Here is a 27,983-nt window from a genome sequence, read left to right as displayed (position 1 = left end):
ATATTTTCCAAAATGCAATAAAACAAAAATCTGTGATATGTTAATTCACGTGAACCTTTAACTGACAAAAGTACAAAGAAAAGATTTTCAATAGTTCTACTGACCAACTTAGTTGTATTTTGTAAATATACACAAATTTAGAATTTGATGGCTGCAACACACTCAACAAAAGTTGGGACAGAGTTAAAATAAGATTGAAAAGTGCACAGAATATTCAAGTAACACCGATTTGGAAGACTCCACATTAAGCAGGCTAATTGGTAGAAGGTGAGGTATCATGACTGGGTGTAAAAGTAGCATCCATCAAAGGCTCAGTCTCTGCAAGCAAGGATGGGTCATGGCTCACCCCTTTGTGCCAAAATTCGTGAGAGAATTGTTAGTCAGTTCAAAAAGAATATTTCCCAACGCAAGATTGCAGAGAATTTAGGTCTTTCAACATCTACACTACATAATATTGTGAAAAGATTCAGAGAATTCAGAGACATCTCAGTGCGTAAAGGGCAAGGTCGGAAACCACTGTTGAATGCGCGTGATCTTCAAGCCCTCAGGCGGCACTACCTAAGAAACCGTCATGCTACTGTGACAATTATAGCCACCTGGGCTCGGGAGTACTTTGGAAAACCATTGTCACTTAACACAGTTCGTCGCTGCATCCAGAAATGCAACTTGAAACTATATTACGCAAGGAGGAAGCCATTCAGGGGTGTCAAACTCATTTTAGGTCACGGGCCGGATTGAGCAAAATGCAGCTTCATGCGGGTCGGATCAGTCGGACGCGTGCGAACGCAGCTTTCGTTGCCTCCGTTTTTTCAGCCTGCTCTCATGTGTCTCAGTCTCTGCTATAACTACAAAGTGTTTCACTTTACAAATTCCATTCTTATGAAGAAGACTGCCGAGCAAGACTGCCGAATAAACACTAAAAACCCTGAAAACCTGGTACCTGAATAAACTCAGCATTAGCCATATCATACGCCATAGGCGTTTTGATTACTGGGGCCAGCTTTAATAGTAATTAGATATTATCTCGCGGGCCAAAGATAATTCCACCGCGGGCCGGATTTGGCCCGCGGGCCTTGAGTTTGACATATATGCCATACATCAACTCTATGCAGAAACGCCAGCAAGTTCTCTGGGCCCGAGCTCATCTCAGATGGACTGAAAGACTGGAACCATGTGCTGTGGTCAGATGAGTCCACATTTCAGCTAGTTTTTGGAAAAAATGGGCGTCGAGTTCTCCGTGCCAAAGATGAAAACGACCATCCTGATTGTTAGCAGCGAAAGGTGCAAAAGCCAGCATCTGTGATGGTATGGGGGTGCATCAGTGCCCACGGCATGGGTGAGTTGCATGTATGTGAAGGTACCAGTGACTCTGAGGCGTATATTAGGATTTTAGAGAGACATATGTTGCCATCAAGGCGACGTCTCTTCCTGGGACATTCATCCTTATTTCAGCAGGACAATGCCAGACCACATTCTGCACGGGCTACAACAGCGTTGCTTTGTAGACACAGAGTGCGTGTGCTTGACTGGCCTGCTGCCAGTCCAGATCTATCTCCTATTGAAAATGTATGGCGCATCGTGAAGAGGAGTATCAGACAACGGAGACCACGGACTGTTGAGCAGCTGAAGTCTTATATTAAGCAAGAATGGACAAAATTTCCAATTGCAAATCTACTACAATTAGTATCCTTAGTTCCAAAATGATTAAAAAGTGTTATTAAAAGGAAAGGTGCTGTAACACAATGGTAAACATGCCTCTGTCCCAACTTTTGTTGTGTGTGTTTCAGCCATCAAATTCTAAATTTGTGTATATTTACAAAATACAATTAAGTTGGTCAGTAAAACTATTGAAAATCTTTTCTTTGTACTTTTGTCAGTTAAATAAAGGTTCACGTGAATTAACATATCACAGATTTTTGTTTTTATTGCATTTTGGAAAATATCCCAACTTTTCTGGAAACGGGGTTTGTATATACATGTTGGTTTTCCATTCTAATATTGATCATGTGATTAAAATCCTTATTATCCATGAAGATTTTAAGAACAGGAACATCTTTAATCAAAGTTGTTGCAATAAGTTTAGTAAATCTATACTTGTCCAGATACTCAGTTTGCACACAATTCAGTAACTTGTATTTCAAATGGTAAAAGTAGAAGCCTCACCTGATTTGATTTCAGTGATGATTGTGTTAAAGATTCAGTAATGGGTGTACTGGTTTGGTATACCTGGGATGTAGCGATGAATGCTTCACTTTTTGAATTCGGTGCATTAGAAACCTGGTAGAAAGAAGTTCAGAGCTATTGACTATTTTAATAACAGCTTAAGTGAATTTCAGCTGCTTCAACTTCTCACCATTGTCTTCTGAAGCTTATTCCACCTAACAAAGATGAAGCAGCAACTATGCTATAACTTTCCTCATCTCATTTGTGGAGCAGCAAGCACAGCTTTCAACATGGAATGGGGGAGTGGTGAGATGAAGGAAAGAAAAACAAGTTGTGGCAATTTGGTTGCGCAGAAATCCAACATTTTAGATAAGCCAACCTCCAGAACCATCTTTATTAACTCCCTGAACAAATTTTTTTGATCGTTTCATATTGGATTTTTTGATCCATATGCATCTTAACTGATAACTATAACCAATAAAATAGTTCGCCAGATGCATGAAGTTGCAGGTATCATCAAATGCACACTGGAATTGAGCCACTGTAGCATTACATCAATTTAGTGCTTTCCAAATGAGTTAGATCAGGGATTGAATGCACAACTATTACCTTGTTGGGTGGTGTCTATTATAATAGATTATAGTCTTGCATTACAGGCAGTCCCTGAGTTACGAATGTCCGACTTACCATAAAACCAACCCGAGCACATCAGATGCCAGGACACAACGTGAAAAGCAGAACGCTCAACACAATCACACACAAAGTGCAGATAAAGAATGAAATTAAACTAAAAGTTTGGTGTCCGACTCTGAATGCATGTAGCAATGCTGCGGGAAATCAGTGGGTTAATTATGAGACTAACCCAGGAAGGCATTGAAATGCATACACTCACTGCAGCAATGCAGAATGACAAGGCAATGTTTGTTTGAGAGTGAATAAACATGTGCAAGTGTGTTTGCTGAGTGCTCTCTGTCACACCCACTGTACCAGAGAATTCCCCTTTTGAATTTCCTCCTCACCTGATAGTGATACAATGCACTTAGCATTATAGTTTCCTCTTACTGGAGAGAGGCCCAGCAAAAGCTCCTTATGGAGTAATAGTTTCAACATTGTAGTAGTGAATTGGTTAATACAGCAAAGAACAGAAATTTAAGTGCAAAAAAAAGTCACCTTAACTGATCTTTGCCTCACTGTGTGAGCTTGGATAGAATAGAGAGAGCAATTACTCAGACTACTGGGGATCCAGTAAACTACTGGGAAATCCTGTAAATTACGGCAAACTATTGGGGATCCCCAGCTTGGCTGAGCCCTACAACTGCAAATCCACAGACTCCCCAAAACTGCAATCAGCTGAAGTCCAGGAATGAAGCACATGCAGTTGTCAATAGAGACCAGCAGGATTCATCTATTGGCTGAGAAGCAGCAACACTAACTTTTCCAGCGAGAAGTTTTAAATAAAAAAAGTGATAATGACCGTGATCCACAGTGAAGCACAAATTAAAATGAGAGAAAACTTCACCTGGTGTCTGGCCATTGCACTGTCATAATCCAAAATTGACAGAGTTTTTAAAGAATCACTTGCGCAAGCACTACTCGCAGCCAACTCAATTTGAGCAAGAACAATGACAAGTCAATGTGAAGCATCAGAGCAAAATTAGTGATAATCTCTTGAAATTTCAAAGGCAGACCACTGAGCAATACAACAAGTGAGAAGGCATAGTTTGAAAGGGCAGAGTTGTTGAAGATAAATAGGAATGTTAGATGGAGAGAATGGTATTGCTGTTCTTGAACAAGAGCAGAGGATATGAAAGCAGGCATCATGAAGCAGCATCGTTGCTGGATGCAGTAGGCTGTTTGATGAGTAAGGGCAACTAAGTGAGGGTGTTGAATGGTCACAAGTACAAGGAAAATAGATCAGGGACCAACTATATAGAACTAGATGAAGAATGGAAGAGGCAAATAGACATAGTTCCAGTTATTACAAGTTCGTGATCATTTGCCTTGACATTTCGTGATGCATTGTTGACCAAATTATAATTATAGGCAAAAGTTGTCAATAGACTTAAATGTAGAAAGCTGGCGAAACTTGACAGACTGGGGGAAAACAGCATTGATTATAGATTTGCCAGTTGTTTTCAACAATGGAAAATCCAGCATAAATTAAGCTGCTGATGTTGGTACAACTAATGTTGGAATTATTAGTTCTGATGAAGGGTCTTTGATTCATTCCACAAATGCTCATTTTATCTGCAGTGTTTCCAGTTCCAAAACAAGACAAACAGGCAATCATAACTTCACTCTGGTTATTTTTTAAGAGCAAAAGTAAAATGATGGAAGCAAAAGCAGTTTATTTAGACAAGGGAGGTAGACCACAGCTGGTAGACACTCCAGACCACAGTGAGCTAAAGAGAATGCTTTAGAGCAAGATTACCACCACTCTTCCCATGAAGCATTCTTCTTCCTTCAGAGACTTTCAGTGGAAGATGGAGCTTGACTGAATTCATCCCATTCTGATCTCACTACACACAAACTCCCAAACAGTGACAAGGCAAATTTGTTCTCACTTTCCACCCCTGTTTTGACAGTCATCAAATGTTTCTTCAGCATTCAAAAGCTTCTGCTCAATACCTGGTTTGTGCAATTAACTCATCTAGTGCAGAACGAACTAATGCTATGCTCCACCTCAGCCCCATTTTCTGAATAATTTAAATTGTACTTAATCCAATGGGCTATTTGCTGATCTTGCAGTCTTCTCCGTGGCAAAGAAGAATGAAAAATATCTGCTATTAGGCATGTATGTGACTAATTGGCATTGTAATTAGCAGTTTTGAAATGCTGCCATCAATTCTTCCACTCCTGCAGAAATTTATCTCCACTTTATTTCTGCCTCAGGGTATATACTCAGGATTTTAAATCAACACATCTAATCAAAGCCTGATTAATATCATTGCCAAAAGATTTCCTCAATCCTTGTTGCAAATGTCACATCTCACACTCAAATTTCCTTGAATTTTATTTGTACACCAAGTTTAACCCAAGTCATACTGAATTCATTCACCAGAGAATGGCCCTTGCACTCGACACCTGTGCAAAACAGTTCTTTACCAATCTGCTTCAACTGAAGAAGCATCCTCAAAAAATAAAAAGGTCAAGGTAATCTAAGAAAGGTTTATTACTTCTCAACAGTAAACTCAAAGGTGTATTAAAAAACATGACTCGACTGAGGAAAAGATTGAAGATCCATAGTCTGCTACAGATTTCAAGGTCCAACATACATTGCTCCTTATGTTTATATTGAGGCATGGACTACCTGCATCCTAGACAAAGCTAAGGGAGTAGCTACTATTAGAATTCGTCTCCACAAAAATCCAGAACTGACTGGCAGAGTAAACCAACAGCCCTCTTTCAACACAACACCCCCAGCACAGAAAACATCACTCAGCTCCATGGCTAGACACCAGATTCTCCAAACACTAAGCTCTGTTATGGAAATCTCCTGGCATGAAAGAGCTGAAGACAAATCAGTCTTTATTTTTAAAGTCTGAAACTGTGACTGCTCAAAATACAGAAGTGGCATTTGAGATGACACTAGGAGAGAAAACAAGTTCATGCATAACAAGCACACAATACCTCCTCCCAAACTACATAGCCATCATCAAACACCTGTCCCACCAAATGGGTAGCGTCTGCCGTTCAATACTGGGTTCTGAAATGGTCATGCGGATAAAGTAAGCAATCTGTGATTGAGAACAGGGGACTGAAGGGTCCATGGACCCCAAGATAGGAACCCCTGATCTAGGACTACTTTCCAAGAACTCCCATCAACACCAACTCCAAACCCATCTTTAAAAATATTTCAATTTATTCTATTTTAAACTAGGATTTATTTCCCCACCTCTCCTTTACTAGGTGCACTTAAGCAACACCAGTCAACTCAAGTTTGAATACATTTCATTGTTAAATCGGCTCACCTGTGAAATTTGTCCTGAAAGATCAGTTGTAGAATCAGACAATGAAGATTGGTCATCAGAACCAGAACTAACCCCAGTACTGGCAAGGACACTTAATTCTGTTGCAGGCTGAGAAAAGAAGTGACAATTTACCTCATGTGAGCTTTAATTTTTTGTATGGGGGTGGGGAAGAGGGGGTAGAGAGAAACACAGATGAATGTGAAATAAAACATGTACTCTCACAAACTTTCTCTTGCAAAACCATAGGGCTACAACGATAGTGGGAAACTTAAGAAACTGCAGAATTAATCAAAGCCCAACTCCTTTCACAAGAAAGATCTCAACTTGGGTATCCCAAGGCAATTACTAATGCCATAGGCACAGGTTACAGTTTGATATACAGTCAGCCATTGACTATTCCAGCTATGTCAATTTGGACATTTCCAAGTTAGACCAACTGCCATTGTAACCGGTAGCCTTTTAGTATTTAAATATCATAGTTCTTACCTTGGGTGATGATGGAACAATTTCAGTCTTTTGTTTCTGTTCTTTTAGAGCTAAATCAAGAAAAAAGTTAAACCAACAGAACAGACCATATAAACTGTCCAATAAGCATTGTTACTCATGAAAAAACACAAGCCAACAGCAACTCAAGATTGCATTCTGGCAATCTTATTTTAACACCAAAAAGTGTGAACCATCATCTTTGCTATCACTATCATAAGCAAGCTAGCCAACATCTCCTGTAAAAGTATACTCCAAACACTAGCATTTAGGGGAAGCATTTAGGGCAGAAGTCATGCAAGGCACAAAGTACCCTTCACCTCCACAACGTGGTATAATAGATATTGGAATAAATTTAAAAGCAGCATGTTCCCTGCTCCCTTCTTGAATTAAGATATTTCAGAATGTTGATTATTTGCTTTTGAATATGCTACACAAGATTCACAATCGTTAACCAATACCATTAGGTTTAGAAAAATTCAACCTCATCTGCACAATTACCAAGATCCTCAAAATATACACCAAGACAGATCAGTCAATCTACCTCACACATTCGTTTTACAATCCTACTTTATATCTTATGTAAAGCTTACAATAGTTAACATAAAAAGGTACTTAAAAAAAAATAAAAAGCAGCCATTTAAAATCTATGTTCTTGGTTAGTGTTATGCTGTCAAATAATGCAAGGTTATATAAATGCAAACTAGAGAGCCTTGGCATCAACTCAAAATGTAATTCAAAGTTCCAACATGCTCAACAAGAGCACAAAAAAATCATTACATCAACTCATTAAAAAAAAAGACCTTGTAAAAGCTAAGCTACAATAGTTCTAAAAATAGTGTTAAAACACAGATGGTTGCAAATTACAGGGCTTCGTACACAATGCTATCAGCCATCAGTGGACCAAATAGAATTGTGCCATCTTTGAGGCCAGGAAAAAAGCCACTTGAAAATGCATCCCAAGGAGATGTCAAACAGTAATCAGATTAAAAAAGGTATATTAAGGCACAGTGAAGATACTGAAGCATCTTGGCAAGGTAGGAAAAAGGCAATCACTAATTGGGTTATGAATCAGAAAAGAAACAGCATTCAGTGGAATGCATCTATTTGTAGCAAAGAAATAAGGAGATGCATATAGATTTTGTGAGCCATTATTGATTCTCTACAAGGTTGGGTTTTGATATTAAAAATAACACTTCAGAGTATTAGAAATTATGACGCATAGTCAATCATTTTCCAGTGCAAGTGCCAGGTACTAGAAGACATGCATTTGGGGGGGGAAGCTTCAAGGAGATATGACAATCAAGTGTTTTACACCGCCATCCCAAAGAGAGATAGGTGCCTGGGGGTTAGTGGAAGCAGAAACAATGTCTTAGAGGCTATTAGAAAGACAGGAACATGCACGAATGGAAGGTTATAAATTGTGCACAGGCAAAAGAGATTTAATTTGGCATCATGATTGGCACATATTGGGCCAAACGGCCTGTTTAGCTCTACTTTCAATTGGAGCACTATAAAAATGGCATTCTGGTGACCAAGTACTCTGGAAACAATCCTAGGGGTTGGTATACAACACAAAAATGCTTCCTTTTTGGAAAGTCATTTAACCCTGTAGTAGCTGATGTTCAAAACAAATAACTTCATTTCCATTTCTGAAGTATGTTCTGGCATGCAGAATTTAACTACAGTAACCAGATACTTTACCCTCCCTACTTTCAGGATAACCTACATTAACAGGGATAAAATGGTGGCATAAAAACATGCCTCATAATTGGTCATGCAATACAATTGTTACCTTTACTCAGACTACTTTGGTGCTGCTACTCCATTCCCTACATTAGATTTGCCAGAAATCTATTTACAGCAAATGCTAATAAGCTTCTTCGCCTAAGCCACAGTGTGCAACTAATTAGCTCAACTTTTAATCTGTTTTAGATTAGAATGGACACCTGCTTTTTATCTTCCAATGAGCTTAGTAAGCATTATCACTGTGCAGTATTAGCCTTGGCAAGAAGTAAATAAGCCTCCTACCTGCAGTTTTGAGTGATAATACAGCAGGCTTCTGCGATCCAATAGCACTTTGTGAGGTGGCATCAGAATCTAGCATTGAATCCTGAGTTCAAAAAACCAATTTTTTTTAGTTGAAAAGTTACAGATCTTTCCTACTGACCAAATTGTTTCTAGCTATTCAAGTATATGTACACTTGACACATCTGAAAGTACAAACAGACTGACATTATAATCGTCAACTTCAATTAATGTTGCAAAAAAAGGGTGCAACTGGCAACTAAAGCAATTCATTTAAATAACTACATGCAAAGATAACTTGTTCACTTTTCTGCAAGTGAATCACTGGAGAAGTAGTTCATAGTACAACATGGAGTGGGCATGTGAAGCAATGGATGTGTTCAGAATTAAACAACACAGCTTATTTTACTACAGAAAGCATCCAGATAGACCATCATGAAAATGGAAGTATAAATTGAACATACAAGGTAGTGCCACATACTCTTAATGCTGGAAAGAAGATTAAAGAGGCACCATTTGGTCAACTCACTAATGGGTTCCAATTAGTTCAACTTTGTCAGTATATAAAAGCACTCGTTACCACCAAATCCACTTTCCTTCTATTGAGTACATTCTAGATGGCTCATGTTAATAGTGTAGAAAGATCAGCCAGGAGTGTTGAATGGCACAAAATCCAATTGGTACTGGGCCAACTCCCATTTCCATGCACATTCCATGTTTAAAAATCCCAGGCACCAAGTGGAATTTTCTATCTGCCACTTGCACAATCTGTCCCTATATCCCACACATAATCCTTACCCAAAGTTCCTTTCCTTGCATTCTTTCAAGTAATTTTTTTTTTTAAACTTCCCTGACAAATGTTGATGCCATGGCCCCATACTTTTGTTAGGTCTGTTCACATTCCCATCTCTCCCCCTTCCCCCCCAAGTATTTACAACATTGAAGTACCTTGGCATTGTTAACAGTAGTCACAAGCTCAATCCTCAGGGAAATCCAGATACATTTCCTTCTTGTCTGTACAATATAGACTATCTACAAATTGTACTGCACCACCAATGCTTTCATATGAACATTTTTTCTCCAAAACCTGGAACCTCTACTGCCTAAAAAGGAGATCAGGTGCACAAGAACAGCCCCTCCAAAGTTAGAGTCCAAGTGTACTGGTCATGAAAGATTATCCTACTATGACGTGGTTGAACTCTTTGGAAATAAAGGCAATCCAACTGCCAAGCAGCCAATAGTTTTCGTAGTCAATTTCAAAACAGAGTGCCTTGCCTACACTCTAGACTTGAAGGACCAGAGGCTAAGAGATAACATTTCTACCATCAATTCAGGAGGTCCAGAAGCACTAACTCAGGTCTACTACCTGGATCACTGGTAAGAGCCCATATGCCAACTCAAACCCCAGAGGAACCCATGATACAGCAGAGGATACTTGAGAGTAGAGGGAGGCAAATCAGGCCACAAGCACCAGTTCTTTTGCCACTCCACCCTGCCCCCAAATTTTACAGCAGGCCAATCACTAAGATATGCTTGCATAAAAAGCCAGTGATTGCAGGACTCAAGTCCCAGCAACAAAACCAAAGTACAACATTGTGGGGCGGGGGGGGGGGGGGGGAGGAGAGAAAGAGAAGGACCCCCCCCCCCCCACCCCCCCCAGTCTGCAGCAATGCTACCGCAGTTCTTCCAATTCCTTGGGCATGTTTTATTTGGCCTTTCAAAGTCAATACTCTCAACACAAAGTTCAAGCCTAAGTGAGCAGATCAGAATCCACAAGTGACTGACATACCTGAATGAAGTGACATGTGCCTTGTATTTGGGACATAAGGTCTTGAAGCTTTTTCCTCCTGAGTTCTGGGTCATTTGGTAGAGAAGATGTTGAGCAGAACTCGACAGCTGCTTGCTGCACCACTTTTGACACCTAAGGGGAGTTAAACCGTCACTTAGGATCAGTTCTGCACAAAGTTAACAAGATTTTTGCTGCTTAATGAGAACAATTAGAATGTACTCTAATTATTAAGACAAATATAATTCTAAACAGTTGGTGTACATTCATTTTAAGTTACAAGTTAAATAGAAAGCATACAATTTCTTTTCAGGCAATATTGTGCACTAAAATGTTCAGTTGCTGTTGTGTCAGATTAACTGGAGTCCAAATTGTTAGCTCAATGCCAAAGAATACTTGACCCATCTCACCATTCAATAAGCTCATCGTCATCTTTCACCTCAACCCCACTTTCCTGCACTAACCCTGCATTATGATACTGTCACACGTCACAGAAGGGCAGATGAAACACTCAAAGGTCTATTCTGCTTGGTGAACAGCCAGTTTTAACAGGTTTACCATTTTGAACAATCCACCCTCGATTTACATCACTTCACCACCACTATAAATCATGGATAAAATTCACTACGTTTAGCATGACTCGAGAAAGCACACTCCTTGAAATCCAGCTGAAGTGGTGATTCAGATCCCACGTCCTCAGCTTTGCCTCTCCACAACTGACCCACTGATCTTCCAGTTTTGATTTGGCAATTATTGAATGGTCAACTCCAACTGAACGTGCCAATCTCAAGATCGGCATGGTGAATGGATATTAGCTATTCCTGCTCAAAGACAGGTCCGTCACTGAAGTTCTCATTTGTACCATATTTCAGCCCCAATTCTCCTATATTATGGCAATTTAAAATAGTATGCAATGTAATTACAATAGCACATTGCCAGTTCTTCCTCACCTCCCACACTGATAATACAATGTAGCTTTCAAAGATCAAGTAGCATTTAAAACAACCTAATTGGTTCAAGATGCAAAGATTATTCTACTTATTTGGCCTTGTAACCATTTTAGTCACGTTTAGAACTGCATTTATTCTTTCCAGAATTCTGTATTCTTCCTTTGTTATAACGTATTAACTCCAACTGGTACAGCTAGACAAATACAATTGCAGTCAGAGGCTGCGTACCATGTTTTAGTGTCAGTGATGGCCAGCTGCATCTGCACAATCTGTAAGCCACAAATTAGCAGCATGATGGGATATTCTCCGTTTGCCTGAATGAGTGCAACAGGAAGTGGTGTGACAAGGAAATCCACTTGACAGGTAATCTATCCACCACTAAACTTTTAGTCCCCCCCCACCCCAAAACAGTGACTGCATTATGTGCCCCCTACAGTTAGATGTACCATTACTTGCCTAGGTAACTTCAAGGAGACCTCCCACACCTATAACCTCTACAACCAGCAAGCATTTGTATTCAAACTGCAGGTTATTTAAAGATAGGAAAATAAACTTTTCTATGTAGCACACAACTCAAATTTCTCATCCATTCATGAATGATTGGGCTAAATTTCCAGAGATCATTCTGCAATTGGAATGAGTTCATTCACTTTCACTATTATAGCACTAAGTAACTCACTACTTTCTCAAGATCATTAAGGGACAAGCAATACATGTTGATTTTGCCAACATCCTGATCCCAGGAGAAAAATAAAGAGAACTTCTACCCCCAGATAGAACACCCAAGTTATTGTGCCACCATGTACCATTTGTGGTCAGAAGCCAGAAATATTTTACCCACTTGTTTTGCTTCATGTTTTGGTTTTGAACCACGATCACGTTTCTAAATGGAGTAAGGGGAAAATTGTCAGTTGGATTTGCAGTCATCTTGAGGCCACAAAAGCAATTTTTATTCTTACCTCTTTGGCCTCAGGCATAATTCTCTTTGGCTCAGTGGTCTCCTTTGGGACTGAACCTGGATCCCACCTTTTTGTCTCTTGAATGTCAGAGTACTGGTTGTCCCAATTTTTTGGCTGTTCCTCCTTCTTCCTATTGACATATTCCACATCCCACTTTTTAAGATGTTCCTTGTCCTGTTTTCTTTCGATGAACTCCTCATCCCACGTTTTAGGAGCAGTGTTTTCATGTTTTTGGCTCACATAATCAGCATCCCATTTGCTGGGGATTGTCTCTTGCTTCCTGGAAAATTCTCCTTCCCAGTTCCTTTGTTTTTCAGGCTGCTGTTTCACAGAGTAGTCTGTTTTGCTCATGTATTGCCTATTCAAAAACTAAAGAGGAAATTAGTGCTAGCAGCACAAATAGGTCAAGTACTTAATCATCTTCAGGAGTGTACAATTGCATGCTCCTGGTCCAATTATTGTCCAGCTTGATACATGATTATTACAAAGCAACAAGAAACCAACAGTCAATTAAACGGTGCTACTGTGAAGCAGATTTCCAGAAACCTTCAAACATGACACTTAAATAATCGTGAAATCTAGAAAGTCAATACCAAAGTCTAATTGTAGAGACTAGTTGTTAAGTGTTCAAGAAGTCAGATTTACTCAAATTCATGGACATTTCAAGTAGACAGGCAGGTCTTTTCCCAACCCCAACCCCTAACCAGGTGCTCAAATTATACTAGACCAACCCTTTCACTGGGCTGGTCTATTATAAACAGTACCTATTGCCCTTCACACAGGAGTGGGTGTATATAAGAAATTATTTTGACAAAACTTAAAATATACAGGGCAAGCAGCATCTATTTCAGGATAAAGTCAGTTCCAGATCAAAAATCTTTTGTTATGACTGGGAAGGAAAATTATATTTTATGTTGTAGATGTGGGTAAGGGAACTGAAAAAAGGTCACAACTGTGATTGTTTGGAGCTAGGTTGCCATGGACAGTTAGATGGTGACAGAGAAGTGTGATGGTTGCACATCTGGACCCATTTTCAAATCCCAAACAAAGTTAAATCTCAGTCCATTCATCTCACTTCCAAAGCTCCCCCCACCTGTCAATCACCGACTTTCCAATTCCCTCATCACAAGTAGCTCACCTTCACCATGGACAAACTCTTCACCTTCCAATAAATACATTCACTTGGCTGAACTCCTTGCACTAAAATTCCACTCACTTTCTGCAAATTAAAGATGCAGAAGTGGCCAAGCTAAGCTTGTTTTGTTTTCAAGGAATAAGTTATAGACTACAAGTTCTGCTTAGATTGACACCCTTAACTCCTTTTCATTTTTCTAATTTTCATTAGTAAATGAAAAAAAAACACACAAGTGCTGGGAAATAAAGGATCACAAAATTAAAACTTCACTTTTCACTAATGCAGAATACGGATTCATTTACTTTTCCAGCTAATTTTCACTCTGCCCTCACCAACTCTTCTTTTGCTGAACTTCACTGTCTCCAAGGAGGCTGGTCACAAACTTTCATTAGAAGCACAGACCTCAATAGCTACTGTTTCCTCTCCTCTGCCTCCAAGGTGGCCATTCCATTCTTATGGTGAAGGAGAAACTGGGAGATCTTGCTCCAATGAAACTTTCTACATTGCTTTTGAATGGTCTTTTCCTGACCCGTGATTTCCCTAAACCTTGAGGATAAAACACTTTGTTTTCCCTCTGAGCCCTCTTTCCCTCTTTCTCCTTAACCCTCCCAGTGGGAAGTACTGAATACAGTTCTCCTGGTCCTTACTTTCCACACCAGCAATTCAGTTATATTGAGTCTAGTTTCCACCAGTTCCAATAATATTCTAGATACCCCTCCTTTCCATCTCAGCATTCCCCAAGGGACTATGCCTCTGTCACCCTGATTCTGCTCAATTCCCACCAACCACAGCACTAATGCAGCACTGATCCTTCTGCCACTCTGCTTCCCACCATCTAGCTGAAGCAGCAATTCACCTGTACTTCTGACCATAATCTACACCTATAGTTTACAATATGATCCTCTACAAATTGAGACTCAACCAGACTGGGAAACTACTTCTCAGGGTGCAATCACTTTGCAGGGGCTTTCCATTTCAATTGCCCATCCTATTCTCACTTCATTTTCCCCACCTTTACTTGACCTCTTGCACAGTTCAAGAGGCTCAAACCAAAGTCAGCAGTGTAGGCATATTACAACTTCCTAGATACCATACAGCATTCTCCAGCTTCTGGTAACTCATTGTTACTATTAGAGCTGAATATTTTTGCTGCAACGGCATGTTACATTGGCTCAATTTCAGTGTTTGCATTGATAACTAATAGTACTTCGTCCCAAACCTCTGGTAACTCACTGTTAATATCAGAGCCGAACACTTTTGCTGCCAACTCCATGTTATACTGGTTCAATTTCACTTTGTTTGCACTGATGACTAATAGTGCATTGTCATCCTCCAACAGCCCAGAGATTCTCTTCACCCTTTTGAAGCTACTTCAACCCTGACACACTCAATTTCTTCTTTCTCATTTCAGAGAGAAAAAAAAACCTTTGACCCGTGAAGGTCGACCCACTCTGCATGGCTCGACTATTTACAACACTGGATGTCAAATAGTAACAGTGCCCTGCAGATTTTTTTTGTTGCATTCATTTTACTAGAAAAGGCATAATAGAAAAATAGCCAGTGTGTCCAAATTAAGCAGCTAAAAATATTCTGGAAATCAAAATGCAACAAGATGCTCCAAGTCACATGGAAAAATAAGCATTTAAAAAGCTATATTCCAATGCGGCAAGATTACAAACACCAAAAGCTTATTACAATTAAGGTCATCCTACCTCTCTTGGCTGCATTTCACTTGAGCACAAAAAATTCAAGTCAGATTCTACAATGCAAAAAAAAAAAAAGTTTAAGAACCAGTAAGTAACAGAGTCACAATTTAATTATTTAGCATGTTCAATTAGGGCAATCAGGTATTTTTACCAGCTTTCCATGCACAAAGTTTGCTCTACTGCTCATTACTGCTATCTTTGGTCAATTCATGCTGCACCTGTTTGTCAGGAGAGGGTTCACTGGTTTTGGTCTACCACAGGCATCCAGTTAATCTTGTATTTACTTGCACAATTTGATCATGAAGTACAGGATCCTCAGAACTCACTACCAGGTTCTAGAACAGTTACTACCCCTCAACCATCAAGTTCTTGAACCAGAGGAGACAACTTCTCCGTTGCCTCATCATCGAAGTGTTCCCACAATTTTCAAGGACACTTCAGCTCATGTTCTCAATATTTATTACTTTCTGTCTTTTGCACACTGTTGAACACCCGAAGTGGTGCTGTCTTTGATTCTATAATGGTTATTAGTCTATTATGGATTTATGAAGTATGCCCACAAGAATATAAATCTCAGGGTTGTACATGGTGATATATGTGTACTTTGATAATAAATTACTTTGAACTTTAAACAATCCCAAGGTGGTTTTGCACGTAATTCAAGAAATGAAGATTTCTACTCTTCTGTATTCCTGAAGAAAAAAAGTCTGTTTTAAATCACTGCATTGTTTGTACCTCATTGTGGCACAAACTACAATTTATTGTATAGGAGGAAGATGTCAAAACAGCTGCAGAAGTTTTAAAACAGCTGCAGCTGTTATCATTTTAAGTGGAAAAAATGATTATGAGCGCTTGTCATTGTCAGAGCTCAACAATGACACTCAATTATCAAAGCCGCGTTTGCTCTGCACAAGGGTGCTCAGCAAATAGAAGAAACTCAAAGGTTGAGTAAAATCTGAACGCTTCCGAATTACAAGTTAACAATGTGAAACACTGATACCTCTAGCCTCTCTTCACCCACATCTGGTTTGCTATTACTTTGTTAGTACACAAGATGACCAATTCACACCAGGTCATAGTCACATTTTATTTTGCAATAAATTTCAGCTTGCAGGGATTTTTTTTGCGCACGAGTATCATGTAATTTCTTACAAATTTTAAGTACTTTGAAAGGATAATAGACCAATACACCGGAATGTGAACAAGATTTTTCAGGACTGTCACTTTTCTTTTTTTTCCCTCCGAAGAGGAGACTTGTGCTTCTGAAACAAGACTCTGCTGCCTCGCTAGTTTCTCCAGAAGCTCTACTATTTCTCCACACCAGATGATCTTCCATCAAACCAGCCCCCCCCCCCCCCCCACCACACCACACAAGCCCTTAATTTGTAGCATTGCCAAAATGCAAACGCAGGTCAAGTAAAACAAGGCTTAAATCTAGTGAAAAAGTCTGCTTGCACAAAAATGCTAACAATACAAACCAAGTAGTAATGATCAGACAATAGCAATGACAGCAGGCGCCATTCCTAGATTATAGGATACTGCTGCATTGTTAAAGCTTCCATTTCTCAAGTAGAAGCAGATACAAGGCACTTGCTAGACAGTGGGAAGGGGGATAAAGTCAGAATCAGGTTTAATATCACCAGGCATATGTCATGAAATTTGTTATCATAGCAGCGGCCGCCAAGTGTCACAGAGACTGGGTGAAGTTGCACTTCATAAATTACAGAACAATACAGGTTGAACATAACAAGTTCAGGATACAACTGGGCTATTATCTTTAAAGCAAATTCTCCAGTGTTCTAGGCAGTGTAGGTATTCTCGGTTACCATTTCAGCCGAGCAATGAAGCTTAAAAACAAACAAACAAACCACTACCTGTTTTGGCCTTGTAATTCGAACACCAGTGAGTGCCCCCATTACTCGAAGGCAACCAGGGTGGTCATACTTCATAGCTTACAAGGAACAAATTTCAATAGCTTCAAATGAATAGCCATGGTCCAGCCCCATAAATCATTGTGCTTAACAGTGGTACCAATTACTAATAACTTAATTTATGTTAGTAATCTGAAAAATTATTTCCATAGAATGGATGTAAAGGACATTAAACTAGGATGAGCAGGTTATCATCCTAGGGGTTTTAATCTAATTGTTCATTTGTTTGTCAATTGCCATGTCATATGACATGGGCAATCATGGTCTTTCCATGACCGTGACTGCTCTTGGCAAGCCACTTCAGTAGAAAAATCTGCCATTGCCTTCTCCTGGGCAGCACCTTCACAAGACGGGTAACCCCAGCCATCATCAATACTCTTCAGAGATTTTCTGCTTGGCATCAGAGGTCACGTAACCAGGACTTATGCACCGGCTGCTCATACAACCATCCACCACCTGTTCCCATGGCTTTGCATGGCCCTGATCCAGGTGGGGGGGAACCTGCAGGCTAGTGGAGGGAAGAAGTACTTTACACATCCTTTGCTGGAGATGTATCTTTATCCTGCACTCAGTCGGTCTGATAGGGCAAAAAAAAATTACTAGTATTTGCATTTGAGTTGTGAAATTATGTGAAATTTGGTCATACACAGGCAGACACCATAACCTTGAGCCTGCAGCCATCTAAACAATTCCAAAAATAAACTGCTCAATAGCCAGTCCTTAAATAGTCAAAAGTATGCAGCTGTATTTAATACAAGAAGGTCGTTTGTTGACCAGTGTCTTTTACTCCAGGTATGAAAATTTTAATTGTTAAATTTAGATCTCTTTAATTTTAGACCCTTGTATTCAAAAGTCAATTTCTGCTTCACTGCCGACTGAAGGAAATTGTCGATTAGTACCTATACATGGATGGTTTAATACCAGTCATGATCACGAAAACTTCAGCATCAAACAGGAAGAGCTTCTTGGCTCGAGGTCACTTACCAGATTCTTTTCCAGACAGCATCTGAGGTTTGGAGGTCATTTGCACCTCTTGGATCTTATCATCTTCTTGCAACCCATTGTGAGGGACTGGAATATTATCAAAGTAGGAACACTTCAGAAGTCTGCTTATCGTCTCCTTCAAGTGTTTGTCTAGAAAAAAAAAGTGTGCATGCTTATAGTCAAGCAGGCCAAAATTCATTGTTAAATTGAGCTTTTGGCAAAAATTAGATAATGATTCAACTCTCTGCAATTCCAGTAAGTTCCACATTCATTTGAAGACTTCAACTTACAGGTACTACCAACCACCATCTTGTCCAATCCTTCCAGAAGGTCCCACATTTGATTTGACACCAATTCCATTTGATCTTCAAGACTAAAGAGAGACAAAACAAAAAAAACACCAAGACCTGTGCATTATTGTACATTTCTCCCTTTTCATTAGCAGTTAGGACAGTGCTAGAAGAGACAGACAGATCAGAATTACCTCACACTAATGCCACATCTCAGTCAAAAGCAGAAAACATTAAGTACAATAAGGCTGCAGGAGAAGGGAGTTCTTCAAACAGCATTTTCCATATTTCCAGGTGATAAGAAATTGATTTTCCATTAGTACATGCCAGGATCTCAACCTAAAGTTGCTTTCAATTCAAGGCAACCTTCTAAGCATTTATATACTTACCCAAAACCCAAGTTTAACAAAAAGTATATCACACTTTAAAGCAGAATACTGATAAAGTTATCAATACCCAACTACTACACTTTAAACTTTAGAATGTTACAGAAGAACTGAATACTTTCACGAGGACTGCAATCGTTCCAAGGAAGCACCATTTGCTCTTTAAAGAAAGACAGGGCTACTAGTCATGGTTACCTAGGACAAATTAAAGCAGTGCAAGATGTGGATACTGAATACCATCACTTACGATATATTTTCACTCCTTTCAGGACAGACAAGTTTACAGAAGTCCTTCAGGTACCCAATTTCCTTCCGAGAAATAATAAATGCACCATTAATGCCATCTCTGAAGTCATTTTGAACATGTTCCTGGTTGAAATTGTCCAGTATATATTTGACGTGCAATACAGTACAAAGACGTTTTTTCTCCATTTCAGTCCTCAGAATTTGCTCACGTCGCAAAGTTTTCTTTTGTGCTTTTAAGAGCTGTTTAAAAATAATGCAAATTAGAACAAGTCTGGAATTCAAAGTTCGGTGCTCATCCATGATAATGAGGCTACTGTACATTATGCAAGACCATTTAATCTAATTGTAACACTACTGCAAAATCCTTCATTTTAGAGGTAGAATCAGGTGATATATAGAAACAGTAAAAAAAAAGTAGCTAAATACAAGTCTACCTTTGTGGGACATAAACAGTACTCAGATGGATATTGTACAGTTAAATTGGCTGGTGAACAACCATAACAATCAAAGGAAAAGTTGTCTGAACAGTGTGGTCCACATTCAGAGTTACTATGTCCCATTAATATTTGGGAAGAAGGTGACAGAAGTTGAGAAACAGTCTGTGAACGGCAGCCGTTATGGAATGATTGCCAATTCTTTTAAATTTAAACAAACGTGTGCAAATGCTGATACTAAATCTGCACTGCCAGCATTCAGACAGCACAACTGCCCAGATCATGTCTGCATTTGTTTTTAAATAAAAGGTTGCACAATAGTCCAGACTGCCAAACGAGTTACTATCATTGAAACCACTGAGGATTCAAATAGATGGAATTAGTAGCAATGTTAATTCAGCAAAGTTTAATCTGCTTCTCAACAGTGCTAAGTTTAATTTCCAATACCCAACTTTAAGAGGCAAACAACTCAACATGCCATTAACTTCCAGCACTGACCATTCCTGAACTATTAGCAAGTCAGAACTTACTTCTTGGTTGAGTGCAGAAAAGGTTTTTTGCAGCTCCTTGGCAAATTCTAGATTGTGAATTACTTCTTCATATTTTTCTACAGCATCCTGTGAAACATAGCATTAGTGCACCATGGTCTTTAAGATGTTTAAATTTAAGACTTCCTTTCATATTTAGCATTGAAAAAGAAATTCTGGCAAAATAATGAATTCAAGTAGTTTTTAAACTTGGCGATTAGACGGCATTCACATCCGTCTTTCCAAGCACAAATTCTCATCCACAAAATGGCATTTACTAGAAATTAAAACAGTTATTTTATGATACCAGTGATCACCAGTTCCTTGTCTTCTGAAAGACCTGTGTCCTGGAGAAGCTATCTTTTTTGCAGTAACATTTACACAATTGTCTGCTACAAGGAAGAAAATACAGGAACTGTAACTAACCAAGGCTATGGGAGCATCATGCTTAAAATTATAAAAAATTGATGTGCAAAAGTCACTCCACCCTTGTTTTTCTTCTTGCAATTTTGTTACTTCTCTTTACCCATTCCAGAAGCTCACAAGCAAAAAACAGCATGATTGTCAATATAATACTGTAGAGTCTTAGGCACATGTAAAAAAATCTGTAAATCAAAAATGTTTTCAAAATAATGAAGTTTCTAAATATCAAAAAATACTATAAAGAGCAGTAAACAGTTTAAAAAAAAACAATTATTTGGTGTGACCACCCTTTGACTTTAAAAGTACATCAACTCTCCTAGGTACACCATTGTGCAGTTTTAAGGAAATCAGCTGATAGGTTGTTCCAAGCATCTTGGAGAACTCGCCACAGTCCTTCTGCATACATTAGCTGTCTCGCTTACTTCCATCTCCCCAGATAATCACAGTCAGCTTGATGTTGAGATCAGGTCTCTGTGGAGGCCATACCATCTGTTGCAGAACTCCTTGTTCTTTTTGCTGAAGGCAATTCTTTATGACCTTGGCCATGTGCTTGGAGTCATTGTCCCTCTGCAGAATGAAGTTGGAACTGATCAGATGCCTCCCTTATGGTATTGTGTAATGGATGAGAATCTGCTTATACTTCTCAGCATTGAGGATTCCATTAATTCTGACCAGATCACCAACTCTATTTGTAGAAGTGCAACCCCAAACCTGTAGGGAACCTCCACTGTGCTTCAATGTTGGCTGCAGACACATCCATGTAGCACCCTCCAGCTCTTCTACGAAGTGCTTCCTGTTTGAGCCAAAAATATTCAAATTTTGACTCATCAGACCAGAGCACTTGCTGCCATCGTTTCGCGCCCATCCTAGTTTTTCTCCATTGCAAATCCCTCGACTCAGAGGAATGTCTTTTTGGCAGCAACTCTTCCACGAAGACCACTTCTGATAAGACTTCTCCAGACTATAGAGGGGTGTACTTCAGTTGCAATACATTCTGCAAACTCAGAGCCGATACAAAAGCTGGGCATCTTCCGATCTAGAAGGGATATCAGTTTGATGCATCTCTCATCCTCTGCACTCAGTTTCCGTGGCCGATCACTGTGTTTCTGGCCTTCAATCTGGCCCACTTCTTAGCACTTCTTCAGAAGAGCCTGAACAGCAGATTTTGAAACTTCTGTCTGCCACAAAATTTCTGCTTGAGGAGACCTTACTGATGCAAGAATTGATGATCCAGGGGTTAAAATGTCACATCTGCCACACCTTCACCTTTTAGTTTGGTTGTCCTTCACCTAGTTTGATTCCTTCTACACCCATTTCTGTTTCAGTTAATCAGTTTAATTCATTCAACTGTCATTGACCATTAGCATCTGTTTGTTATACTTGTTCAATTATGCACTGAGCCATATTCCTACAAAGCAATCAAGTTTTTATTTGAAAAGTTGTCTATTATTTAATAGGTCATTTTCCTTAAGGAATACAAACATTTCTGTAATATCTGATTTTGGGAAAACTTATGTTCAGAAATTATTTTTCTACTGACCCACTAACAGAAGACAAAAAACATCTCAAACAAGATTTATATTTTTTTTAAAAATCAAGGGTGCCAACGACTTTGGCACAATACCGTATCACAGCTAACTCTCTCATCCCTCACACGGCAAGAAAAAGGGAAAATTACACAGAACAAGAATACATCTGTATTTAATATTCCATCTATGAAGTACTTTTGGTCACTGATTATACAGTTCCATGCAAACAGGTGGCTCAAGATTAGCAGCAGGAAAGCACATGGTTGGAATTGGTTATCAAAAGCAACAACCACATAAAATGCCATTTGACTTGAGCTTTCAAAAGCCATGCAATACATTCAGGGCTAAAGTACTCACTGGGCAAATCCTGCAACTAAACTGGATCAACATCAAGATAACTAACCGATCTTATTTTAGTTTCTGCTAGGAACAAATAATTGGATCAAGGACCATTCCATAATGGAAATATTACCCAATTTGTTTATGCAAGTAAATGTTAAAGATGATTTGATTACCAATAAAAACAATGCATCTAAACAAGCACATTAAAAACTAGAAAAACCCAAACAACACACACAAAATGCTGGTGGAACACAGCAGGCCAGGCAGCATCTATAAGGAGAAGCGCTGTCAACGTTTCGGGCCAAGACCTTTCATCAGGACTAACTGAAAGGAGAGATACTAAGAGATTTGAAAATAGTGGGGGGGGGGGGGGGAAATGCGAAATGATAGAAGACTGGAGGGGGTGGAATGAAGCTAAGAGCTGGAAAGGTGATTGGCGAAAGTGATACAGAGCTAGAGAAGGGAAAGAATCATGGGACGGAGGCCTAGGGAGAAAGGGGGAGGGGGGAGGCACCAGAGGGAGATTGAGAACAGGCAAACAACTAAATATGTCAGGGATGGGGTAAGAAGGGGAGGAGGGGCATTAACGGAAGTTAGAGAAGTCAATGTTCATGCCATCAGGCTGGAGGCTACCCAGCTGGTATATAAGGTGTTGTTCCTCCAACCTGAGTGTGGCTTCATCTTGACAGTAGAGGAGGCTCTACATATCAGAATGGGAATGGGATGTGAAATTAAAATGTGTGGCCACTGGGAGATCCTGCTTTCTCTGGTGGACAGAGCGTAGGTGTTCAGCGAAACAGTCTCCCAGTCTGCATCGGATCTCACCAATATATAAAAGGCCACACCGGGAGCACCGGACACGGTATACCACACCAGCCGACTCACAGGTGAAGACAGGTGAAGTGTCGCCTCACCTGGAAGGACTGTCTGGGGCCCTGAATGGTGGTGAGGGAGGAAGTGTAAGGGCAGGTGTAGCACTTGTTCCGCTTACAAGGATAAGTGTTAGGAGGGAGATCAGTGGGAAGGGATGGGGGACGAGTGGACAAGGGAATTGCGTAGGGAGCGATCCCTGCAGAAAGCGGGGTGGGGGGGGGGGGGAGGGAAAGATGTGCTTGGTAGTGGGATCCCGTTGGAGGTGGAGGAAGTTACGGAGAATTATACGTTGGACCTGGAGGCTGGTGGGGTGGTAGGTGAGGACAAGGGGAACCCTATCCCAAGTGAGGTGGCGGGCAGATGGGGTGAGGACAGATGTGCAGGAAATGAGAGAGATGTGTTTGAGAGCAGAGTTGATGATGGAAGAAGGGAAGACCCTTTGTTTAAAAAAGGAAGACATCTCCTTCGTCCTGGAATGAAAAGCCTCATGCTGAGAGCAGATGTGGTGGAGACGGAGGAATTGTGAGAAGGGGATAGCATTTTTGCAAGAGACAGGGTGGGAAGAGGAATAGTCCAGATAGCTGTGAGAGTCTGTAGGCTTATAATAGATATCAGTAGATAAGCTGTCTCCAGAGATGGAGACAGAAAGATCAAGAAAGGGGAGGGAGGTGTCGGAAATGGACCAGGTAAATCTGAGGGCAGGGTGAAAGTTGGAGGCAAAGTTAATGAAGTCAACGAGCTCAGCATGCGTACAGGAGGCAGCGCCAATGCAGTCGTCAATATAGCAAAGGAAAAGAGGGGTATGGATCCCCGTATAGACTTGGAACATGGACTGTTCCACAAAGCCAACAAAAAGGCAGGCATAACCGGGACCCATGTGGGTGCCTATGGCTACACCCTTGATTTGGAGGAAGTGGGAGGAGCCAAAGGAGAAATTATTGAGTGTAAGAATTAATTCCGCTAGATGGAGGAGAGTGGTGGTAGAGGGGAATTGATTAGGTCTGGAATCCAAAAAGAAGCGAAGAGCTTTGAGACCATCCTGGTGGGGGATGGAGGTATATAGGGACTGGATGTCCATGGTGAAAATAAGGTGGTGGAAGTGTCACGAACATAGGTGGGAAGAGATTGAATAAGGGGGGGGGGGGATAAAACAGTGTCAAGGTATGCAGAAATGAGTTCGGTGGGGCAAAAGCAAGCTGAGACAATAGGTCTACCTGAACAGGCAGGTTTGTGGATCTTGGGTAGGAGGTAGAAACAGGAAGTGCGGGGTGTGGGAACTATGAGGTTGGTGGCAGTGGATGGGAGATCCCCAGAGCTGATAAGGTTGGTGATGGTATAGGAGACAAAATGGTGATGGTATAGAAGAAACCCAAAATGCTCAAATTTACACAAAGTGATGCAGAACCTGGTTCCTTGAGGTTGTTATAGCTGGGGGTGGTAATGGGGCCAAGCTCCTACTACCTATTAAATATTCCCAATGGTGTGCATCTCAAATAGCCTCTGACAACCAAGTCTGGCTCTTGGCCTTCACATGTGGCTTAGCTACTAAGCCTGGCAGAAGTGTTTCTACTGAGAAAAGAACAGGCAAAGGCGGGTCACAGGCACCTTAAAACCAGTCACTGAGCAGATGGGGCTTGTCAGCCACAGTTGGCACTCATCTAGAAGGAAAACTGATCTCAAACCTCTGCTGCCTTGCAGCTATACCCATTCATAGGTAAGGCTTCGGGAGTAAACTCCCAAGGGAAATATCTGGAGCTGGAGTCCCCAAAACAGTCCTACATTGAGTTCAACACGGCTGGTGCCAAACTGTATCAGTCTCTGCCATTCCTTTGGGTTCATCAGATACACAGGAGAGGGGGAGCTTGCTACATGGGCAACAGCTCACTCTCCATATTGTATTGCCCAAGCTTGCTAACGTGAACCGTCTGGATACAATATCCATGGTTGACCCTGACCAACGAAGGCCTAGCGCAGTACCCATACAAGGTTGTTAAAAATCCTGTAAAGGAGAGGTGGAGCTAAGAATAGCTGGCAAGCAGTCTAGATACAAAGGACTGAGATGTTGAAACAAGCAGGAGGACTCCTCCTCAAGAACCATTTTCCTGGTCTACAATCTTCCACATTCAGCATCTGGAAACAGGTATGCCAGTGACTATCAGCTTGCACCCACTGTTCAGTGATCAGGAATTTCACATTAATCACAGTTTTAAGCTTGGGTACTATTAATTTCCATCCCTCTGCCAGGCAGACCAAGCCAGATTATTTACAAATCTTGGATTTTTTTTTTTTTAAAAGCCCAACCCAAAAAGTGTCCAATTAAGTTTTGATGAAGTTTCCATTGGATATCACTACATTAAAAGAGAACCAAGCAAATCTGTTGTTAAAAATCGGCAGCAGAATCTTCAATGGGTTTGTGGCAGGTGGAAAGTGGAATGCAGCCAGCCAGGGTTAAAAGAGTAATTTAAAGTTAAAGAGCAAGTTAAGAGAAAGTTAAGGAGTAATTTCACATGACAGTCCCAAGCACTTGCAGTTTGCATTTGAAGACAAAACAAACTCTGGCTTTGGGATAAGCAGGGGATGGGGCTAACTGGATGGAGTCTTTGGAGAACTAGAGCTACTATAAAATTGTTACAACATTTAAACAGGGATAAGAAGTGACCTTCAACTGCCTGTTTCACTTTAAAAGATTTAGACTGGCAAAACACTCCAAGCAAGACCAAAAGATATATATATTCAGTTGTCAAAGTAAAATGCACAAAGCAGATGATGTAAAATAGAGGAAAAATGCTTTGTAGAAGAAAATTACCCCTTCATGGTCACAATTAGGATATTCTGTGGAAACCCTAAAAAAATGACAAGGATTGATCAATTTAAAGAAATACTTGCCAACTGGTCTTGATTTAGTTCTTCTCTTTTTAATCGTTCTTTATAGTCATCCAGTTTTGCCTTCAAGATATAAAATACACGAGAACATGGTCATCCATGATCATCACAATACACAGTAATAAAATCCACACTGACCCCATCCATAGCCAAGCAGGTCAGATATTGAATAAGCAATACCGTGTATTTAACTTAGCATTGGCATTCCTTTGTATTAAGGAAGCAATTCTCTTTCAAAAGAAAGTAACAAGTTTTGCTTTGTGTTCTGGTTCGAATGTTACTTCAAAATGCGCAGGGTTAGGTCAATTCCTGAGTGGCATGCAACAGGACAAAGGCCTAATTACACGTTCCATTTCGATCCAGAATCAGTTCGGGCGAACAAATTTAATTATTGCGAAATTGAACGTTTACAATCTCTCCCATGCCCCAAAACTATGATGCCTACCTTAATCTCTTCCTCCACCCACCCAAATACTGTCTTGCGCTTTATATTTTCAAAAATTCGGTGGTGCGAGGATGACAAAGCATGGGGGTGGGGAGATAGAAGCAAACTAAAATATTACATGCATACAAATTAAATCTGAAATCAAAATACTAAATTGTTTTAATAAAAATATTTCCTTTCTTTACAAAGCGCAAATTGATTTTACACTCGGATAACTGAAGCAATGAATACAAATTAACTTGCATTTCCCATCGTTTTAAAGTGCTCCAATCTTGACCAGTGTATCATTCAGTCTGCCACTATTTCAACCTTCAGGCATTCTGTTTGTCGAGAAATGGGTAACGGGGCAGTAAATGAATGCGCAATTAGGGCTTTCCCCCATCCTAGACAGTAAGATGAACTGAACGAAAAAAAACTGATGTTTAATTTTGGGAAGAAGGACGGTCCCAAACTGACATACGCGCTGCATAAAATTTACAGAATTTCTGCAAAGTCAGTAATACAAGGTGGGTGGGGAGAGACATTTACAAAACGTGGAAGTTCGGAAGTTGAATCTTTGCACCGATAGTGTCCAGTGGAAATGAATGCATTGCAGCTGGAATGCAGAATCTGGCACTGCAGAAATCAGGTACCATTAGGAACAGAGCAAAGAGAAGTACGTAGGGCAACCAGACATTACCTTCCTCTTCTCTATGTTTCTGATTTTATGCTTGAGGCAGATCATGCCGTTTTCCAAGTACGTCTCGTAAGCCTGATATTGGGTACTCGCCGCCGCCAAAGCTTGGATAAACGGGGCAAGTCCTTGGGACACGGCGGCGCCTCCACCTCCTGCGACGCTGCCGCCGCTGGAAGGGGACCTCTTCTCGGCCTTCATCTTCATCGCTGCTGCTCCTCACACCGGGAAAATGCGGCGGCGGCGGCGGCGGCGGCGACCGGAGAACAGCCAAACCCTCAGAAAGCGGCGACGCCGCCACAGATAGGAGCGGGCAGAGGGCGTGTTTTGCTCGGCACCCTGCCTGATCCCACCGTCCCTGACACTGTGGCGCCCCCTCGGCCCGCCGCCGCTTTTATGTCACCGAATTCCATCAAATTTCGCCGACACCACGTTCCACTGCGTGCCCCGGCGTCTCAATCAAACCGGGCGCACACACCCTGTGCGCATACACACTCTTGGATTTTAAACGTCATTTAGTACAGTTTGGGAATTATTTCCCGTAATTAAAATGAATATTTGCAATGAAAATAACTTGAAATGCTTGCAATGTAATTGTATGCATAGTAATAATAACTAGCCTGAATTAACGTAATTAAAACATTGAAATGTAATATTTGCTATGTAATTAACTTGCATATATTAATATATTCAGAAACACATTACAAGAGACACAACATGTTGTAACATTTACTAAAGAAATATCAATTCTATTCTAAATATTCATTTCATGTGCATGAAATACAATACTAAATAATATTACAGGTATTCTAATATGCATATTTAAAATATATTTA

General features: G+C 40.4%; 1 protein-coding gene across 1 annotated transcript in view; it reads right to left on the bottom strand.

Moving 5' to 3' along the window:
- The window catches only part of caprin2 (caprin family member 2), a 63,149-nt gene extending 35,542 nt beyond the window's left edge, over positions 1 to 27,607 (bottom strand). The window contains exons 1-13 of the mRNA XM_073058999.1: positions 27,154 to 27,607; positions 26,033 to 26,092; positions 19,983 to 20,069; positions 19,020 to 19,258; positions 18,387 to 18,469; positions 18,097 to 18,246; positions 15,188 to 15,234; positions 12,341 to 12,709; positions 10,435 to 10,566; positions 8,649 to 8,730; positions 6,621 to 6,670; positions 6,135 to 6,242; positions 2,164 to 2,277 (exon numbers count right to left, since the gene is read on the bottom strand). Of these exons, the coding sequence (XP_072915100.1) occupies positions 2,164 to 2,277; positions 6,135 to 6,242; positions 6,621 to 6,670; positions 8,649 to 8,730; positions 10,435 to 10,566; positions 12,341 to 12,709; positions 15,188 to 15,234; positions 18,097 to 18,246; positions 18,387 to 18,469; positions 19,020 to 19,258; positions 19,983 to 20,069; positions 26,033 to 26,092; positions 27,154 to 27,354 (1,722 nt within the window). The 5' untranslated portion in view covers positions 27,355 to 27,607. The remainder of the gene's footprint in view (positions 1 to 2,163; positions 2,278 to 6,134; positions 6,243 to 6,620; positions 6,671 to 8,648; positions 8,731 to 10,434; positions 10,567 to 12,340; positions 12,710 to 15,187; positions 15,235 to 18,096; positions 18,247 to 18,386; positions 18,470 to 19,019; positions 19,259 to 19,982; positions 20,070 to 26,032; positions 26,093 to 27,153) is intronic.
- Positions 27,608 to 27,983: the final 376 nt, after the last annotated feature.

This window comes from Hemitrygon akajei, chromosome 10 (assembly GCF_048418815.1).
Source record: "Hemitrygon akajei chromosome 10, sHemAka1.3, whole genome shotgun sequence".
In the NCBI taxonomy this organism is placed as follows: Eukaryota; Metazoa; Chordata; class Chondrichthyes; order Myliobatiformes; family Dasyatidae; genus Hemitrygon; species Hemitrygon akajei.
The sequence above is the reverse complement of the archived record's forward strand: the minus strand, read 5'-3'. Positions and strand labels throughout refer to the sequence as shown.